This window comes from Pundamilia nyererei, unplaced genomic scaffold (genome assembly GCF_000239375.1).
Source record: "Pundamilia nyererei isolate P.nyererei 1_Seehausen unplaced genomic scaffold, PunNye1.0 scaffold00064, whole genome shotgun sequence".
In the NCBI taxonomy this organism is placed as follows: Eukaryota; Metazoa; Chordata; class Actinopteri; order Cichliformes; family Cichlidae; genus Pundamilia; species Pundamilia nyererei.
The window spans coordinates 77870-99073 of record NW_005187465.1 but is presented as its reverse complement, the minus strand read 5'-3'; the positions used below and the strand labels follow the sequence as shown (position 1 = coordinate 99073).

The window sequence follows — 21204 nt, the reverse complement described above, 5'->3', positions numbered from 1 at the left end:
CTATTTTATTATTGGATTTTTTTTGGGGGGGGGGGTCTTTTTACATCAAAGACACTATGCTGATGTTTAGGGGAGGGACTCTCGTGTTTACCTGTAGAAAGACACCTGAGTGGAGAGAGGCGCCCTCTCCACATCAAGATGTGCAGTTTGGGAAGAATTGGTTCATACTTCTTTTGCACAAAAATGTATCATACACCATCCCACTTTGTTATAGTTTTGTTATTTTTAGTTACTTTTGGAGGGGCGGGGTCTTTTATTTAAGAACTTTAAGTCGATGTTAAATGTTCTGTACAGTGTTTTTTTTTTTATGTGATTTCTTTTTTTTCCCCCTCCTATTTAAATTAAAGGTTTTTGTCTTTGTTTGGAAATTAACTGCTGTGTGATTTTTATTTTCTGGCATTTGTCCTGTTGGTCTGTTTTTTGCTGTTGTTTTTGTCTGGAGGATTTTCAATCTTTGTCCTAGCAGCTTAAAGCCTTATGCTACAGTAAAAACAGCACCACTGAGCGGGCACTCGGGTTTAATTAAACTGTACGCTCACCTGTCCACTTCATCGGGTAATCTGTTTAACTTCTCGTTAACACAAATGTCTCCAAGGAAAAATGGATTTGATGTAAACAACATGATAGCATCATGTTCAGCATGGTGGTGGAGGGGTGTGGGGGATATTTTCTTGCACACTTGGTACCAATTAAGCATTGCTGCGGAGCGTGCTCATCCCTTTTTGACCACAGTGCTTCCAGCACTATGGCACTGTACTCAAACAGCTGCCACAGTCACCAGATCTCAATCCAGTGGCGCACCTTTGGCATGTGGTGAAACAGGAGATTCACATCGTGGATATGCAGCCAACAAATCTGCTGGAATTATGTGCTGATGTAATGTCACCATCAACCAAAATCTCTGAGGAATGTTTCCAGCACCTTCTGATTTGAGGCAGCACTGAAGGTAAAAGGATACTAGTGAGGCATACCTAATAAAGTGGCCAGTGTGTGGCTGCTGAAAATATTCAAAAGCCAAAAAATGCTCTAAAAGCAGTGTCACTGTCCTCTTACACTGAACAGTTCAACCTCGCGTCCAAGGGAAATGCTTGGTTTTCTCAAGAGATTTACAAGGAGGAGTTGGATTGAAAACCCAATGACATTTCCCACTGGCAACCTAAATTTATCGACTCTGATAATGTGCATAAATGTTCTCGCCTGATGCTTTCAGGGAAATGTAGGTATTTGTTTTATTGAGAAGTTAGATGATTCCACTCTTGTTCGCGAGGTCCATGTGAAGCAGAAGCCAGGTAAGAGCTTAGCTCAGAATTATGACCAAAAACAGGGAAAACTTACATGAAAGATGGTGACTTGACTTTGAGTGCAGTTTTTTGTCTTTGGTTAAAGCTGAGGGGATCATTGATGGTTACCTTTAAAAGCTGGTTTGGAGGAAATGAGCATAAATGAGACGCATTGCTATCACACCTTTCAGAACATTTATTCCACTTTTATTTCAAAGTTTCTGATGCTTTACAGCTGTGGAGTAACATTCAGGGAACTCTGGTCTGGGCTGCAGACATCTTTTACATGGATACATTAAAAAGTCCCGGAAGTCTTTGAGAAATCAAACAAAAGAGCGTTTCATCAGGGACGGCGTGTACCGTATCTCGTTATAAAACTCCTCCTTGTCTCCTCTCCCCTTCCTCAACCTCCCATCCTGCCCTGTGTGATGGAGCCACAGAACGAGCACCAGCAAAGCCAGCAACAGCAGGCACATAGACAAGGTCAGCAGCACACCCTGCAGTACACCAGAGGGACTGTCTGGGGCTGGGCAGAAATACAAGAACGTTTTATCACAGGGCATAAAAACTCTGGCAGAGGGTTATGGGTGCACAAAGAGGATCTTACTGCTGTAGATGGATAAGTTGATGTAGCAGTTCTCTGTTCCCAGGGTGTTAGTGGCGGAGCATCGGTACAGGCCGGAGGTCTGAGAGGACACGTTGACAATTTGAACAGAGCCTGATAGTTCACCTTAGAGAGAGGAAGACGAGTATGACGGTGAGTGCGCTGTCTTACAAATCTCATGCTTAATATATATTAAACTTCCAGCATTATATAATGGCTAAAAAATTAGAAAGGAACACTTTTTAATCAGAATATAGCGTTAAGGCAGTTAAACTTTCTGGGATATAGATGTGGTGAGTTAAGTATCAGAGGGGGTTGTTAATCGGTTTCAGCTGCTTTGCTGTTAAGGACAACAACAACAACAACAGGGGCATTGAAGGCCAACAATAAGACAACCACCAAGACAGGAATGGTTTTACATGGTGGAGGACTCTGCCATTTTTGTCCTTCTCATTTTTTCTGACTGTTTTCACTAGTGGTTGGTGGTGTCAGACAAGCTGGGGTGAGTATTAGGAAATACTCACCCCTAGGGTCAGGGCTAACTGCTCCAGGATAACACATAACTATGTGCCATTGACAGAAGGTTTGCTGTGTCTCCCAGCACAGTCTCAAGAGCATGGAGGAGACAGGCAGTTACTCTAGGAGAGCAGGACAGGGCCGTAGAAGGTCCTTAAACCATCAGCAGTACCAGGATCTGATCACCCTGACCCATTAGATATCAGGATGAAATCCTTGGATTGTCAGACTCTACGCTGGTGCAGTGGGTCCTGGGTTCCTTGTGGTGTATGACAATAACCCGACTTCACGTGGTGAGAAAATGCAGACAGTTTCTGGAGAATTAAGGTATTGATATCATTGACTGGCTCCAATAGAACACCTCTGGGACTTTATGTTTCAGTCCATCCGACACTGCCAGGGTGCAGTTCAGACAGTCCAGAGCTCAGTGATGCCTTGGTCCAGATCTGGGAGGAGGTCCCTTTGAATTTGTCTTTGAATTTAGTCTTCTGTAGGTTAATAATTTTCATTTCCATCAAACAAGGTGGCATCCTTTCTTCTGTTACCCGGTCCACATCAATATAGATATCCAGCATGATTTTTTTCCCCCCAATGAGATCAGTTGTGTTTCTAGGTATTCCTTTAATTATTTTTAAGTGGAGTATTGAGCTTATTTCCAGGAATATGTATTTTTAAGCTTGAACTCTTTGCATTATTCATGTTTCAAAACAATCCTTATTGATCCTATAAATGGCTTTATTTCATCCACCATCTGAAGAGGACAAACTGAGCTTCCCTCTCTTTGAGGATCTCCGCACTACTTCAAAGAAACCTTCTCCTGATTGGGTGCCCATCAGAAGCAAAAGATCTGACAAGCTGGTGGGTTGGGGCCACTATACCGAGTACCTGTGGCTGCGAGGTAGTCATATTTATCATATCCTCCTAAGAGTAGAAAAAACTGTCAAAAAACAATAATTTAGAGCATTTAGGATCACCTGCACATGTGTGAACGCTAATATCTAAAGCGTGTGTCATGTATGAGTATTTAACCTGAGAGAAAATAAGCAAGAACACATCAGTGCTTTTTTTAAAGAGCATTTGACTACTTTATGTTATTAAATTCACTTTAATTCGGTTTATATAACACCTGTTTACAACCAAAGTTATCTCAAGGAAGTTTACATTTAAAGAAAAAACCCTACAGTATTGGGGAGAGAAGCCCAGCAGTCTAATGGGTAAGAAGAGCTCCCTATTAATAGGAAGAGACCTCCAGCAGAACCAGGCTCAGGGAGGAGAAGCCATCTGCTCCAACCAGTGAGGGAGTGAGTGAAAGTGAGCATTTGGAAACCACCAGACAGCAAACAGGACAAAACACAAAGCAGGAGTTAATGATATGCATTAGTGGGAGAATAACCTTCATGATGATGACATTTCTTTCCACTCAAGTGTTTATATAGAAAAGCTTTTTTTCTTTTTAAATCAAAGATCTTTGATAAAAGCTCTTTTGTACCACATCTGGTAAAACTCGTGTTTTAGCCACAGGTCTCATGCTGAGTGACATAATTATTTCTGTGGGGAAAAACTGAAATAAAAAGCTTATCCCATACACTGGAGACTAAAGTTAAAGTTATATTTGCTAATGATGCTCCAATTCAGTCCATCCTTTCTTTAAATAGTCGATTTTGTTTTTCTAAGAAGTGCAATACTAAATTTCTCTTCCATTTAAACAGTCCTAAATACACTTTCATTTTAAAACACTTATGACTTTAATACGCCTTCCTTTTTTTTTTATAGCAGACCCATGTGTGCGTGTTTTTGCTTTAAGTGAAAAAGCCACCAAGTGGTTAAATACTTTTTAATAGGCACTAAATCTGCTTGTCATAGCCGGAAGCCTTATTGCGCTATAATGGAGTCAATTATAATATCCATCATATTTCACTTGCACTATTAAATTCAAACATTTACTGTGCGTCATTTTAGGGTCATTTAGTTGACTCTTTTTGGACTTTAAGATCTAAATAACGATCTGCACACAAGATTATTTTGATTCAGCTCAAGGGGTGCTTTTAAGTTTAATACATATCCGTGTGTGTGTGTGTGTGTGTGTGTGTAACTGACTCTCCATGTTGATGGGAAGGGAGATTTCATCTGGATTCAGTTTCTCCCAGCGGATCTCTGGAGTGGGGATGCCCTCTGCCACCAAGCAGGACAGCCTGACACTTCCTCCCATATTGATGTCTCCATCCCACTGGCACACAGGCAGCGAAGGCGGCACTATAGATGACCCACAGATGAATTTCTTAAAAGATGTGATACAAACCGAGACGACACACATTTGAACTTTTTAGCCGGTGGCTTTTAGAAGCAAAGCTGAAAGATGGTCTGTAAAAATTTAACTATCTGGTAAACCGCTGACTCAATAACATTTAAACTCTCTTGTATAAATGGATTTATCAGTGTATGCCTCTGGGATAGCATTCCAAATTTCACATTATCTGTGCTTTTTATATACACCATTAACAGCTAAAGTTAATGGTGTATATTTTGGGGGGTTGTGGTCAACTGTGTTGTCATATCAACATGTGACAACACAGTTTAAAATAGTCTTGTTTTATTGTTACAACAAGTAATGCTGCTGTAACAACAGAACATGCTCGTGCATCATTATGCTCTGCCCGGCTCTGCTCTGCAGAAGCTTATTTCTGCCACTGAAATTTTTTTTTGCTATTTATAGGTCAGAATTTCAGGTTATTGTCTCAAAGGTTTGAGTTATCTTAAAAATTTGACTTAGAAGTTTGAGCAAATTAAGGCTCATAACTCAAAAATTTGAGATGAGCTGAAATTTTGACTTCCAAGAACAAAAGTGCTTCTAAGCATATGCTTCACCTCTATTCAGATTATGCGTCCTTTGTCCCAAAAGCATGGGAACTGCTGGATTTACTTTAGACAAACCTTTTATCACATTACACTCACGTTATAGCAGCTCTCCCAAATCAGTTTTAACCTTCAGGGATTGTGCAATTCTCTGTCAAAATTATGAGATCTGATAAGGTTTCAAAATATTTTTCCTTTATTGGATGCGCTCTGCTTCAACCAAAGCACTGAACAACATTATGTCTTTATCAGCCGATTCACACCAGAGACAAACTCGGTTTATCAACTAAGATAGCAGAATTCACCCTGAGAGCTGTGTGAATGTGTGTTGCCAAATATTATAGAAATCTTCCCAGCAGGTTGTTCATTGGAGGAAAAGTCACAGAGCCACCAAAGTCATTAGGAAACCTCCCCTCGGCCGCGTGATTGTATCTAGAAAATTGTGTGAGTCTGAACTAAAAAACAGACCGACCAGCAGCACCACGATTGATGTCGGCAGGGCTACAAATGTTTTAATTAACCTAACCTGTTTGGCTCCTCGGTATTTGCACTACAAATAAATCCACAGCAGTTTTGGCAGATTTGGTTTGGAAAACAACAAATGTCATAGTTAGAATCACAGAGAAAAAAAAAGACAAATGGATCACCAATTCCTGCTTTGGTAAATGGTCATAATGTGCGAGTGCTTCTGCCAGCTGCTCAACTCTCAATAACTTACCCAGAACACTGAGCACCAGCTCTCCGATGCCGGGATCTGTAATCTCCGGTGGGTTGTTAACCATGCAGCGGTAAATACCAGCATCTGAGACCCGTGTGTCGTTTAGCATGATATCTGCACTCAAAGGAAGACCTGCACAAGGAGCACATGAAATAATGTTTTTGTCTGTCTTCAGTATCAAGTTTCATCTATGAAAAGAGGATCATCTTACATTTTACCTGTGAAACCCACCCTGCCAATGAGGGAGGGGTCTTCAATCACCTGCCTGTGATCGTACACAATCACCTGGAAATCAATTAAAACAAGGATGTCAAAGTCCATTTACATTGTGGGCCACAAACACTTTGATCTTAAGTGTAAAGATGTTTAGCTACACGTTTAATCCTGGGGATATATAAGAAAATAACTGCAGTTTTAATGGTACGCCTCAGTTTTTCTACCCAATAAAGAAATGCTGCTGCAGTAAGTGAAAAAAAAACAATCAGTCAGATCGATGTTTTAGGTTTAAATTGTAGAAAATGGGCAGAAAAAGTTCTGGAAGCTCATTTCACAGTTTGTCCTGTAACAATGAAACAAAGTTTTTGTTAATTCACAGAAAATGTCCTTTTTTAAAATTTGGATTTGGTGTGTGTGTGTGGTGCAGTATGAATGGTCACTGGGAAGACCTTTGCCAGAAGGAAAAGCTGTAAAACTTATTCCCTGTTTCACATTTTCCAAAGCCGTCCAGGGGGCCAGATTGGAGTGTTTACCGGGCCACTTCTGGCCCCTGTGCCTTACGTTTGAAATAAACTGATTTAAAACAAACGTTACTCGAACACAACAGGATATGTAGAGAATATAAATGGACTGGAACTTATATAGCACCTTTCTACCTGAACACTCAAAAGGCTTTATACAACATGCCTCATTCTCAAGTGCTGTCTATGTGACGCACTACAGGGTTGTTCTTTGTGTGTGAAGACATTTCTCTTCAGTATCTTGCCCACGGATACTTTGGCATGCAGACGGGAGCAGCCAGGGAACCTAACCGCCAAGCCTCTAATTAGCAGATCGCCTGCTCCACCCCATGAGCTACAGCCATGCTAAAATATGCAATTTCAAGGCATCACCCTGACAGATGTATTGCCACACCTGTATCGGGGCCTCTGGACTGGAGAAGGGAGTCAGCGTCCAGATGATGTTGAGTCTGGAGAGGTGGTTGGAGGCGGAGGTGTAGAAGGAGCAGGGCAGGACGACAAAATCCCCTCGAGCCACCTCCAGACTGGATTCTCTCATGGTTACCCTGAGCGCAGCTAGGAGGGGGGAAAAGATTCAAATGAGACGAGCATTACCTATGACATCACACAGGTATTTCTTCTTGTTTTATCGTCACCCATCTGCTGTTTTTCTGCTGACGTGCAGACAGCACCAGGCCTCACTCTCCCCTTCATTACTGCAATAATGAACCTCCTCCCTCCTCCTCTCTGCCATCCCCGGGCCCTTTTGTGTGCGTGGGAATTGAGCGAGCACAGTCGTCGTTAATTAAACTTGACAGCTCTGAGGTTGAGCCAGATCCGTCACAGGACGAGAAGAACAACAGGCCACTTCACTAGGATGTGTTTGGTCATTTCTCTTGTTGTTTTTACGTAGATCACAAGTTCTGAAAATGCTGGCCTCAAGAGAGACTTTCATTAAGACTCAAAATGTCAAACATACTGTATTGTATTAATATTAAAAGGTCACGCTTTAGAGGCAGTTGATTAATAACGGCACTAACATGAATAAAGCCCCTGTAGCTCGTACTAAATAAATATCATCTCATTTGATGAATTTGTGCATGTGTATACAGCGAACAGTCCACGCATGCATCAAGAGGTCGCCCACAGTCTTACATTTCTGTCTGGAAAAGCTTAAATGCTTCTTTCTAAATACTCATAAGGTTTTAGGTTATTCATGTCACGTCTCCTTTTACACTAGAGAAGGAACCTTCTGCCTTAGCAATATCCGTGCAAAGAATCACAGAGTCGCAGCAAACATTCGTGAAACTTTGCAAATCCTTCAAACACTCGAAGCTGCTGCAGTGTACTAAAGCAGCAATAATTCAATCTTTTCTTAAGACAGGCCTACTCACTGTTCTCCTGAGCGGTGAAACACACACACAAGGTCCAGAACATCCATCTCCCTGTAGCACCCATAGCTGTTAGGGAAGACAGAGAGGCAGTCATCTCATCCCTACGGTCTCCAAGCTGGTGGCCCAAAAAACCCAGGCATGCATGATTAATGTATCGAGTGCTGCGATCAACCCCTCCCTGTTATTTTCACTCTCTGTCTCTGTCCCGTTGTCAGCTGGGAGAATTTTCTCTAATTAGGTTGTCAGGTAAGCGAGCGCACAAGGAATTTTTCTGCTCCTATTAGCTGTTCCTACAGTGGTACCTACAGCGTGAGCTTGTAGTCTAATTAGTTAGTGTAGCGTGACGAAAACTGCAGCTGCAGAAGCTACAACGTGCATGTATTCAGCAAGAGGTAAGCAACATGGTGCGGCCATGGGAGTGTCAAACGTTCATGGTTGTTTTCCAAATTCAGGAGCATCTTATGTTTCATCTTTGCAGAGGTGAAACAATCCGTGCACCAGGTATGGTAAACTAACTGAACATATTCTTAAAATGGATTCATTTGTCAGCAAATAATGCTCATTTATGTTCATAATCCATACAGCTTCTTCCATCTATGCAATCCGGGGTCTCTGATTTCAGTCAAAATACAGAGACCTGTCCAGGGTGAACCCATCCTGGTCAAGTTAGAATCACCAATTGACCTAAACGCACGCATGTATTTGGTATGTGGGAGGAGGCCGGAGTACCTGAGACAACCCACACAGACATGAGACCACAGAAAGGCCCGAGCCTGGATTCAAACAAACAACCGAAGAGCTTCAGACTTTTGGGTGTTGTCTCAAATAAGCTTTTGGGCATTTTGTTTTTACCATAAAGCCAAAAATCCACACTCTCTGTCCTTGTGGTAAGAGGCCAAAAAAACAGCTTTAACATTTTGCATCATCTGGTTATTTACAGCTTCAAGGCTTCAAGAACAAATGAAGGTCGTCAGTGGTGCAAAGAGGTGTGTTTTTGACACTAGAAGAGTCATCAGATGATGACATCCTTCCGTTATGACCTACAGGCAAAATAAAAATCCAGCAGAGCTCCTCTTTGATGTATTTACATAAAATGTGTTCACTAAGTAATGACTCGCTAAGTCGATCTGCCGGGCACGTTCTGCAGTCATCGTCTAAACATATAAACTGTTGTCACATTTATGGAATTCATATGGGAACATAAGTAAATGCTGCCATGTTTCACTGTGATGGTTCATGGAGAAAGACCCAACTGTGCTGTGGAAATCGGATGGGCTGTAGAAGAGTAGTGCTCCATGTATGTGTATGTATATATATGTAGAGAGAGAGATTTGTGATACCATGGGGATTTGAATAAATGCCTACACCATCCGCACCAACATATGAAGGGAAAAAAAGATATGGACTACAAAGTTTATGGCATCATTAAACTATTAAGTTCTTCAGATGGAGGCACTCCCACTGAGATAGAAATGCTTCAAAGGATGAAGGTGATGATAGGGAACAGATATTAGACACAGATGTGCAGCGATTCATTCTTTTTCCCCCGCTACCACACACACACACACACACACACAAAGACACATCCACCAGCTCTACTCACTGTAGGAGTCAAACATTCAGGCTTTTCCTTTGATTCATCATCCACCTGTATTTTTAACATGAAAAATTGACTGAAATGGTACGTTGTGGATCACTAAAGGTTTTCGCTTAGACAGCAGTTGTCCTTGTTCTCTCCTGGATCGCCTGGAGCTTTCTTTAGGTGCCTTTCCAGCTTTGACAAAAGTCCTGCTGGGATAACCACATTTACTCAGGGCCTTCTTGATATGCTTTTCTGCTCCCCTGGCCACCATATCTGTGGGAATGATATCCACGCTGTGTTGTAACGTTCTGATGACACCCAGTTTCTTCTCCAGAGTGTGATGAGAGTCTGATCCATATGTATAGGTTTATGGTACAAAGCAGTTTTTAAATGTCTCCCATTACTGATGGAAATCTCAGTCTAAGAAGGCTAACCTTTCACTTTTCATATCCTCACTGGCAAAGTTGTGTTGGTCCACCGAGTTAATGTGATCAGTGAACTGTGGCACATCCTGAGATTTGATTTTCACCTAGATGTCATCCACATACCTGAACCAATGTGGTCATTGAGGCTCCAGGTTCAGGTGTCGTTTGCAATCAGACCAATGCCCAAGAAAGGTACGTCACTTGCACTTCGATTTGGGCAGATCACCGTGTGCGAATACAATCTTACATCAAGTCTTCCAACAACAACAACAACGACACAAAACAAAGGAGCTTATGGCACAAGGTTGTCTTCACCCAGTTTATTCAAATTACAAATAGCATCCAGCACCACCTTTGTGCGTTCCAGCTGTGAAATACAGAATGTTTGAGACTAGAAAACAAAACATCCCCGCTGAAGAGAGAATTGGCAAAACCGTTCGATATTTCCTGTAAGGGCAGCCTTTTTCATTCTGAGCTATACAGTTATTAAGTTCTATGGTGAAGTCTCCAAGAGCTTGATTTGTTTTCATCCAAACGTCTCACCACCATATACAAATATACACATACAACTCTTTTCATCCACAGTCAATATACATAACCCTAGCTTCACCCTCCCTACAGAAAACATCTTGTATTTTGAGTGTCTGGGATCATAACAGGGACAGGTGTGTAGATCTGTGTGATCCCAACAAGCATACAAACATCTCAAATCTTTTATCCACAAATAGCATTTCCTATTTTCTAACATTCACAGATTCCCGTATGCAAGTTGGCAGAAATAGGGGTATACGGGATAGATTTGCTCTCTGGTTTGACATGTAACACTTCCCTTTTTAGTGACGCACAGTCAGTTGCTCTTCTAGGGTAAGTTGCTCCTAATTCTGGTCTCGTGTAAGATGGGGGCCACAATAAATAGAGTATAGGTGAGAAAGCGCAAGAGGGGAGACAGATCGGTAGGAAAGAAAGCGAGACAGACAAGTAAGCGGAGTGAGTCCTGCCTCTTCCCCTTCTGGGTAACAGGGAGTGACCTGGTGCCAGGGCCAGCCAATCACGGGAGGATCCAGACCAGTTTAGACCAATCGGATCGCTTCAGTGAGAAGCCTCTGCCTGTTGCTGCAGTTTGATGGCAGTACAGTCTCGTCACAACAGCATGGTGACGGGTTTCTCCAGGAACTTGCGGAATTCTGCGAGCCACTGTGCACCGACCGCGCCGTCCACCACCCGGTGGTCACAGCTCAGCGTCACCGACATCATGTTGGCTACGTCAAACCTGCAAGGACCCGCTGCATTAGACGGCAGTTTAAAATGATACCATGCCATTCTGTTACATTACTACATAAATGCACAGACCCTTTTTCGTTGTCAGCAGGCATGAGGCGTTTCTCTGAGCCACCGACAGCGAGGATGCAAGCCTGAGGAGGGTTGATTATCGCCGAGAAGTTCTTGATGCCAAACATGCCTAAGTTAGAGATCGTGAATGTACCTCCCTGGTTGGGAAAATAAAGAGGACAATTTAGGTTTGCGAAGAAAGGAAAAAAAATAAAAATAAATAAATTATCACTCAGTCAGAATATTAAAAAGCCTTACCTGGAACTCGTGAGGCTGCAGTTTGCCGTCTCTTGCTTTGCCAGCGAGAGCCGTCACATCTGAGCTGATGGAGGTCAGTCCTTTGATGTGGGCGTTAAACACTATGGGCGTGATGAGGCCACTGGCTGTGCTCACGGCCACACTCACATCCACCACGTGATTCCTGGAAAACATAAATAAAGTCATTACAGATGCCGGCGCAGTTCTCTCTTCAAGGCGACCCTTTCGAAACTGAAAGACTTATTCCGAGCGCTCTCTGCTGGCAAAACTGAAACTGCCAACCCGAGAAATATCACATCATTAAGATAACTGTCATTTAAGCACGAGCATACAACACAACTGGAAGCACTGGTGAACTTTATATTTACAGACAGGCACTCTTATTAGAATAAGAGTATAACAATATGTTTTATACTACCATAAATAACTATAAATAGAGAGGTAAATAGTGCTAATAGCAGCATTAACAATGATACAAGTAGGCAGTGGAGCACACCGATATAATGGGAAGTCTAATAAAGGCATTGCAACTATTGCACTTTGCACTTGAGGGAGATATTGCATTATTATTCTAAGTCAACAAGCTGCTTTCAGGCACTCTGTTATTCACAAAAGGTGGCCACAGCGAGTAGCTCCGCATGTTTTGATTTGGCACATTTTTATAACAGATGCCATTGCTGACACAAACCCAAAGAGATCTGCGTCTCCTACCAGGATGTTTTGCTTGTTGGGCGAATGTGTAAACAAGTGCACTATAGGGCCACTATTATTCTAGATCAATACTGCACACTTCATCTTAACAACTAAAATAAAGAAAGTCTCACGCAGTGTAAGAAACGGTGCAAGTGACTTCATGTACAGTTAAACAGCACAGAAAATGGAAATAATTTCAGCTACGAGCAACGTTAATTTCATGTTGCTACTCTCCCCTCTGCTGCAAACAAACGGACACCTCACCAGTGCTAACGAGACTGTCTTTGATTATTAAAATCATGCTGTCCAACTTTGAAATGTTTCAATCAAGCGCAATAATTAAAACAAACAAAGTTAATTTATCTTGAAATTAAAAATCTAAATTTTAAACTTCCCTATCAAGTTAACTTCATTTCTCTGCATCTATCTTGTGGTTGTACACGTCCCGGCTGCTGTGAGAGAACCACCAGTCTGCACTAGTTGCTTTCGGCCGTGATGGTTTCTGCCTTCAGTAACAAGGTTTTATCATTTAAATGACTTACTGGCGTAATGTTCCCCAACGGCATGTAAACACACTCTGTGATGCATGCACTCATTTAAAGATAAGATCCAAAGAGACAATGGCTGGGAATACAAAGCAAGATGGATATTTCCACAGTCAGGAGAACGTGTTTTCGGTTTGCTGCTTATAGGAACTAAACTCCATGTGGCTCTTAATGAGTTTTTACTCACTGACGAATGACTGTGTCCAACCAGGACGAGTTGCATTCAGGAACCTTCAGGCAGGCCAGAGCACTAGCTTTGATGATGAAATCATTCACACTAAGTTTGATATTCTGGGCTTTCACCTCCTGCAGAGAGAAGAGGGTGAAATCGTTTATGAGATGCTGGAAATGAGGTTTTAGTGCAGTGATAAAAACAAAGCTACAGTTACACCTCTATTAGAAAGCACAAACTCACAGCGTTGAGTTCTTTTCTAAGCTCAAGCACTTGGTCCATGTTGACATCTACAGACAAATAATAGTGGGGGATGGTTTGTTTGGACTGCATCAACCTCTGAGCAATGACCTGCAGGAGAGACAAATATATGCACTTTAGCTTTGATCCATTATTCATCACCAAGAGGAATGAGGTGTGCTGGCTGGGTCTGTTTTGATAAATGGAGTGCCCGCCTGTGGGGCAAAATGTGTTAGCACAGGTCAGAGATAACGGAGCTACACTGAGATCTCCTCGGGACATTTGCCTCCAAGCTCTCAATACACCAGCACAGCACCCCGCACAGAAGGAGCCGCTAATGCACCGACTGCTAGCAGCGGAAGTCATCACAGAATGTAATGGCCCATCAAGAGGCAGGTGTGTGGTGGTGCTCACCTTGCGGATGTTGCTGATAGGGATGTCTGTGAAGGTGCCAGTTGGTGCAGCAGGGGCTGGTGCAAATGCAGGAGCAGCTGGAGCAGCCTGCAGACGTAGAGATTTAATTTGCATTACAGACAACAGAAACAGAGGTACAGGAAATTAATTAATAATTGTGATTATTTGCCAAAACAGATAAATCACTGTCCTGCAACAGCTAAATGTATCATTTAAAAGAAAAATGGGCATGACTGACAGGGACTTATTGATCAGACTGTCAGTATTACATCGGTATTAAGAAAAGGACCATTAAACAATAAGAATGGGTACACATGATTTAACTGGGCTGATGGGCACTAATGTGACTAAACAGTATGGGTTTCCCTTACAGGTGCGGCTTTTGGTGGAACAAAGTTCTCAATATCCTTCCTGGTGATGCGTCCATCAGGGCCAGACCCTGAACAAAAGAGTATTTAAAATTAAAATGTAAAAGCTTCAGCAAACGCTCTTCGTCCATCACATAGGTCCAGCTACGTACCGCTGACTTGAGCCAGGTTAATTCCTTTCTCGGCAGCGAGTTTCTTGGCAAGCGGGCTGATGAACACACGACCCTTCCTGGGTGCTGCAGGGGCAGCAGCTGCTGCTGGTGGAGCAGGACTGGGTGATGCAGCAGCTGGAGCTGCGACCTACGACATAAACAAAGTGTTCTTAAGGCAACTTAAAACTGTACAAAAGCCAAATGACTTCTTATTTGAAAGTGCAGGTTTTCTGTGAGTCTCACCGGTGCTGGAGGTGGTGTGGAAACCTCAACCACCCCAGTTTCAACGTAATCCTTGAAAGCGGCAATGTCGCTTTCCTTCTCTACAATGATGCAGAGCGGCGCGCCCAGAGGAACATCACGGGTTCCCTCCGCCACCAGAATTTTTGCCAAATACCCTTCCTCTTGCACTTCAAAGCCTGTATGCAAACACACAGGACCAGGATGTATTAAAAGTAAGATCATATAAATATTTTTTCCTCTGTAGTGCTGAAAGTGAACACGCTTTAGGATCGATGTGTTCAAATCCGTTTGGATTTACCAATGGTCGCCTTGTCAGTTTCGATCTCAGCTAAGAGATCTCCTTCGCTCAGCTTCTCTCCGACCTTCTTCTCCCAGCGCTGCACTGTTCCCATCGTCATGGTTGGAGAAAGAGCAGGAAGTGCGATCTGTAACACAAATTCCCACAAATGTGAACAATAGACCTGAAAAAGACTGACAACCTCTTAAGCATCTAGTCAAGTTACAACAAACACTGTTAAAGGTCTAGAGAAAATTTCTTCACGATCACCCCTGAAGACACTGAATGATGTTACAGGGACATTCACAGCTGAAGTAAGGGCAGGGACAATTTTGTGGCACAGCCTCCAGCAAATTAAAGCCTTTAACCTCTCTCTGATTAAATGATGATGTGGTGTAACATTATTTTTGTTAGTTTTTTAAATAAGGAGAAAGAAAATAGTCCTTCAAATAGAGAAAGTTAAAAATATAACAGATAGGACAGTCTAAAAATGGCAAGTTAGCCTTCTTAGACTGAGATTTCCATCAGTAATGGTGGACATCGAAAAGCTGATACCACAAATCTACGCATACGGATCAGTATTTAAGGTTTGACCCTCATCATCCACTGGAGCATAAATTGGGTGTCATCAGGACGCTACAACACAGAGCGAATACCATCCCCACAGACACAGCAGCCAGGGGAGCAGAAGAACAGCACATCAAGAAGACCCTGAGTAAATGTGGTTATCCCAGCTGGACATTTGTCAAAGCTGGGAGTATTGGAGCAGTTGAGACGCATTTTTTCTAAACACCGGGTCTGTGGCTTTTAAACCCGAAAACATAGTGCACCAAAAATTGGTCCACCCCAAGGATCGGGTCCCCCGACACAAACAGAGTAAGATAGTGTACGCTGTTAAGTGCCAGGAGGATTGCCAGGATTTACACATATGAGAAACCAAACAACCTCTGGCGAAGCGGATGGCGCAACACAGAAGAGCTACCTCGTCAGGCCAGGACTCTGCAGTCTATTTACACCTACAGGCCAGTGGACACTCTTTCAATGATGAGGATGTACACATCCTGGACAGGGAGGAACGCTGGTTTGAGTGCGGAGTCAAGGAGGCCATTTACGTGAAAAGGGAAAGATCCTCTCTGAATCGAGGAGGGGGCATAAGGGTACATCTTTGGCCATCTTACAATACTGTGATTGCAGCCATTCCCCAACTCTCTGTGAATGGTACTAATGGCCATTGATCAAGGCTCAATCTTAATTATGCAAATTCTCATAATTAAGATTAAGGAACCGACCTCCCAGCCTATTGTTCCTTCAGTGGGCTGGTTTCAGTCATTATGCAAATGTACTGTTTATAAGATTGGGGAAACCTGCAGTCAGCTGAGACTGAGGAAGTCACTTGGATGAGTGACGAAACGTTTCTCCCACTAAACGCTACGTCCAGATGAACAGAATCAACTTTTGGCGATATAACAGATACATGGAAACTACACATCCACGGAAACTGTTTAATGCCACACAAAGTAGCAAAATCTGACGCATGATCAGAAGAGTCCATAGTGGTATCCGCTTCACTGCCCTGATACACAGTGATCCTGGACAACCCTGATCAAACCAAGACTACGCACACAAAACATCATCGTAAACAGATGCTGTGCACATCACAAATCTACGGCTTTCTGACCGAACTCGTTTATGGAGGAGCTCGCTTACCTTCAAGTGTGCGGGATAAGAGCTTCCAGGGGCTGCAGGTTGAGCTGCCGCTGCAGCAGCGGGTGGTGGAGGCGGAGCAGAGGCAGTAGGTGAAGGAGTGGCACCGGCTGCTTTGATCGAATCTAGTGTTACATCCTTAAAGGCTGAGACCAAGTCAGGGCTGCAGAGGAAAATATATCCACAAATGAGTAAAAACTGACACAACTGCATTGAGCCATACGGCACCCTGTCAGCTTTTAACCTCCCATATTTGATTGTGGCACCTGGCAATTTTATTGATATAGCACATTTCATTACATTTCATAATAAATGTAGACGTAAACCAAGCAGCATTAAAGTTTATTTTAAGGGTTTTCTGAAGATTCAAGTCTTTTCATCATGTTTGTTAAAGCTCTAGGATTAATGATGCACTTAAAGGACTGAAAAAAATTAATAAAAGCAGCATTTTGCCACTATCAAAACAGAGTGCTCCCCATTTAATGTTTTTCAACTATTAATTCGTCCCATTACTATAAAAGAACAACCACCAGTGAACTAACAGGCCTCAGCTCTGAATCTGGACTGTCCAAACACACTAACTTGTCAACTGTGATGCAAATCACGGCTCCAACGTTGACATCTCTGGTTCCTTCAGGAACCAGGATCTTTGCCAGATAGCATTCCTCCAGCATCTCAAATCCCACAGTGGCCTTGTCCGTCTCTACCTACAGAGAGAGGCAACATTAGAAATGTACACCACGATCATGTTTTGCGGCAGCGTGGGCACACGTGGCTCCTAACCTCAGCTATGAGGTCACCCTCGCTGATTTTCTCCCCCTCCTTCTTTTCCCAGCGAGCGATCGTTCCTGTCTGCATGGTGGGCGACAGTGCAGGAAGCTCCACCTGAAGAACAAGCAAATGAATAAAATCAAAGTTTAACCTAAAACTTAAAATTAAAAAAAAGATCTGCATCATCCTTTTAGAGTATCCAAAAGGCCAGTCAAAAAAGTGCCATAAGTCAGGTGTTGTAACTGCTGTTGCTACATCATCATCATCATCACCTCATTCATTGCTCAATAAAATGACCTACATCCACATGCAGCACTCCCGACTGACAAAGTGGTATAAACCAGCAGGTCACTTAAATTGGAGGACGAGCATGTCAGACTTCCCACGTTATAATTGTTTCATGTTTTCAGGAGTTCCTGAAGTTGTTCCACAACCAATTAACCATCAGCTCCCTCCAAGTCCTCTGTCTAATGCAGTAGAGGAGAACACAAATCACCTGCTCTAACTGACTTGGGGAAAGTGACAAAGTATGAATCTCGTCTTTTTAAAACTTTACAATGAATGCGCTGTGTTAAAATGTCTCAGACAGAGGCAAATATCGATAGTACTGAAACAAACACTGATATTGGGATCAGATTGTGATACAACCTGTACTTTACTTCTAATGTCTAAGATCTAAGTTCTGTGTTAGATAAATTATTTTTGGAGAAAGTAAAATATACCTCAAACATTTGCTCAGAAAAGTGTCTGAACCTTTTCGCGGTACCTGTCACATCCTTGTTTTTTGTAAGCTATAGCACATTTAAATAACAGTGCTTTAGAGAAAGGTACATTTATGTTCCAAGTCTAAAAAAACTGTTTCAAAATAGATGACAAGCTGAAAGCTGTACTTTGTTGTGGAAACAAAATACAGCCATTATGGAAGGCAAAGCTCAGTCAGTTAGTGGTCATTAAAAGTTGTTCACAAGTTGCAAATTTATGATGAATCACCTCATAAACAATAACATACTGCTGTTCCCTACTTAAGCTGTCTTTATAGGTTACAAGTATCGGGACTGGCAATCCGAAACCCTGTATTTACTTGGTATCGGGATCGATACCAAATTTTGCAGTATCGCTCAGCACCATCAGGCATGTGTTACGTTTTTATAGCCCAAGTATTTCCTATGGCCTCCGTGTTTGGGGCACACAAGTCAGGTTTGACGGATTGGTGTCATTCAGGAGAACCGCAGCACAAACAGTCACAACAGTGTCTCCAGTGAACAGTGGAGAAACTAATCGTTCAACAGTTCCTGCTAACCTCATACAGGGAAGAGCCGGATTTCCAGCTAATAAACAGAACCATGAACAGATCTCTGTAACAGGCAGGGAGGTCAAACCAGCTAACGCGGTGAACACGGGTGCTATAGCAACCTGACACCGGCTCCGGTAGCGTTACCTTCTGGTGTGGCGGCAGGCTGTAGAAGCGCTTGCACTGACATCCACTTGCTAGCTGGGGAGACCGCAGAAGAGTCGCTCTGTAGCTGAAGCCGGAGTCCAGAGAGGCGGCTCGGGACCCCGCTCCATAATGAAGCCGTCTCAGACAGCTGGTTCCGGGAGCAGAGCGGGAGCTGAGCGCAGCAGGCCCGGCCGGGAGGGCACGGGGACACCGGAGCCCGGAGGACGGCCTGAGCCGCAGGATCAGACGAAGCATTTCGCAGCGGTTGGGATACTATACAGAGCTGGTGAATAATATGTATGACTTACACCAGCATGAGAACTACACCTACACCGAGGGTCTCTTCTCCCTGACAGCCAACCCCTATTTAACTCCTCACTTTCTAATGACCTCCTCCAGCCCCAAACACAACCATTTACGGCTTTCTTGCTTGTGCTGTCGTAGCTTTGTCGTTGGTGTCGTAAATCGCAGCGGCTCAAAATTCAGTCGCTGAATACCCCCAAAACAACAACAAAAAAAACACCACCACTGTCAATATAAGTGCAATGCTAAAGAAACAAAGTAACGCAAAGAAAAAATTATAATAAGAACTGTTCAAACTGTTTTTAGCGATAAATGTAATTGTGCTGTAATCACATCAATGACCACATGATGGCAGTAGATTCTTTTACTGGGAAGTTTGCCTGGGTTCAGCCAGCCTGTGAATCTTGATTTGAATGTGTCACAGTGAGAAGTTTACATATACCCATCATAGCATAGGTAGGTGACTGTTGAAAGCCCACTTTTTATATATGTTGTTGTAACTGTTTCAAAGTTATTAGCATGAATCTGCAATGAGTTTTCTTCAAATAAAAGAGGACTTCGGTAGAACGAAATACAATCTCCATGTGTTTCATTGAGTGTCTAGCACGATCTACAATATTTGAAAGTATTGTTAAAAAATTCCATGAGTTTTTCTGAAATCTTGCTGTCATGCCTACACACATCAACCGAAGGAATAGTTCAGCCTGTTTCAAGCTCCAGCCTCTCATCCCAGGCTGATGTGCGCCTTGCTTGATGGGACAAATCAGACATTCCTAAGCATCACATTAGATTCCTCTTTCACTGGGATGCCACAGTCTCATAAAACGCACAACCCTTTGTGTACGGCGATCACAAAATCTGGTGAGCTCATAGATGAAACTAAGGTAACTCACAAATATGAACTATGTGAGCAGAAACGTGTCTGCTGAAATAATAGGAGGCTTAAAACTACACATTCTCTCTTTAACAAGGGAGCTAGAGGTTGGCGAATGGAGGGAGGCCAATCTTCAGACCTTCAATACTGCAAAATATCAGTAAACAAAACTGAATCCATTTCACCGACATTACAATTTCTGTTCAACTGCCAGGACAACTAAACTTGAAATCAGTTACTGTTGTCTTGGGGGTTTCTGTTTCTTTTCCCTCCCCCACAGATGAAGCAGAGAAGAGGAAAAACCAGTTCAGAAGTCACCCCCCTGCCCCTGGTACACCACCAACCTCTATTGATTGAAAGGTATATTTTTCTTTTTAAGAAATAAAAAAAGTTAAGTTTACTCAGAATATACAGTTTAGTTCAGTTGCTAATGGAGTGATGCTTAGTTAACAAGCTGAGTTAAATAAATGTGTGGTGAATGATTGTTTAAACTAAGTATCATCAGTTAATGTAACTCTGTTATTAGTATATTCAAATGATGATGCATTACCACCACCAACTGGTAGAATATGGAGATAAAGCTCATCAGCTATTATTTGACATAAAAACTCACAAAGTGTTAATTATAAACAGAAAAAATCACAGCTTAACCTTGAATGGTTTTAAGCTTTGTCCTTCATTACTTCCCATCTCTGCTGATATCACATATCCACAAAATAATTAAAGCATCTGATTGGTGCTGTTATAATAACCTTTCCCTGAACATTAAAAAAAAAGAGAGAGAAATCATTGATTTCAAGCGACAGCGAGGGGCGCTCAGGCCACTGGAATCAGGGGTTGACGTAGAGAGGGTGCTTGCTTTATATTTCTGGGAGGTCCTTAAATGGACAACGAACGGTGCTCCTATTATTAAAAAGGCACAACAGAGACTTTATTTCCTCAGAATACTAAAGAAGGCCCACCTGTCTGCAAATCTATTAGAGTCTTTCTACCTCTGCTCAATATAAAGCCTCCTGACGTACTGTATAACAGTCTGGTTTGGGAACTGCTCAGCAGCAGACAGAGAAACTCTCCACATGGTGATAAAAACTGTTCAGGGCATCATCGGCCAGCCCCTGCCGCCTCTGGAGGACATCCACTGGTCTGTTCACTCTGCTCCTCCCTGGGAAACGGTACAGGTTACTGAATTCACCCACTTCCAGATTAAAGAACAGCTTCTACCCAGCGGCTATCACTGAACCCTCCTCCCACTTGTGACATTACAGTAAGTTTCTACTCACTATAGACTCGGTACCCCACACACTTTTTTGCAATAAGATATATAAAATTTTCATA

General features: G+C 42.6%; 2 protein-coding genes across 2 annotated transcripts; both read right to left on the bottom strand.

The window, feature by feature from the left end:
• Positions 1-1465: 1465 nt before the first annotated feature.
• On the bottom strand, positions 1466-8525 carry LOC102209763 (immunoglobulin superfamily member 11). The gene is made up of 7 exons (XM_005735381.2): positions 8082-8525; positions 7103-7263; positions 6190-6256; positions 5972-6103; positions 4498-4653; positions 1888-2010; positions 1466-1806 (listed from the first exon to the last, which is right to left on the bottom strand). The coding sequence occupies exons 1-7, from the start codon at positions 8173-8175 to the stop codon at positions 1604-1606; spliced, it is 936 nt and encodes a 311-aa protein (XP_005735438.1). The 5' UTR covers positions 8176-8525; the 3' UTR covers positions 1466-1603.
• Positions 8526-10392: 1867 nt separating this feature from the next.
• dlat (dihydrolipoamide S-acetyltransferase (E2 component of pyruvate dehydrogenase complex)) lies at positions 10393-19248 on the bottom strand. Its single transcript, XM_005735380.2, has 14 exons — positions 18693-19248; positions 17267-17368; positions 17066-17190; positions 16487-16646; positions 14801-14927; positions 14503-14678; positions 14260-14407; positions 14111-14178; positions 13740-13826; positions 13329-13436; positions 13101-13219; positions 11676-11838; positions 11439-11575; positions 10393-11358 (listed from the first exon to the last, which is right to left on the bottom strand). The coding sequence occupies exons 1-14, from the start codon at positions 18945-18947 to the stop codon at positions 11229-11231; spliced, it is 1905 nt and encodes a 634-aa protein (XP_005735437.1). The 5' UTR covers positions 18948-19248; the 3' UTR covers positions 10393-11228.
• Between the last annotated feature and the right edge of the window lie 1956 nt (positions 19249-21204).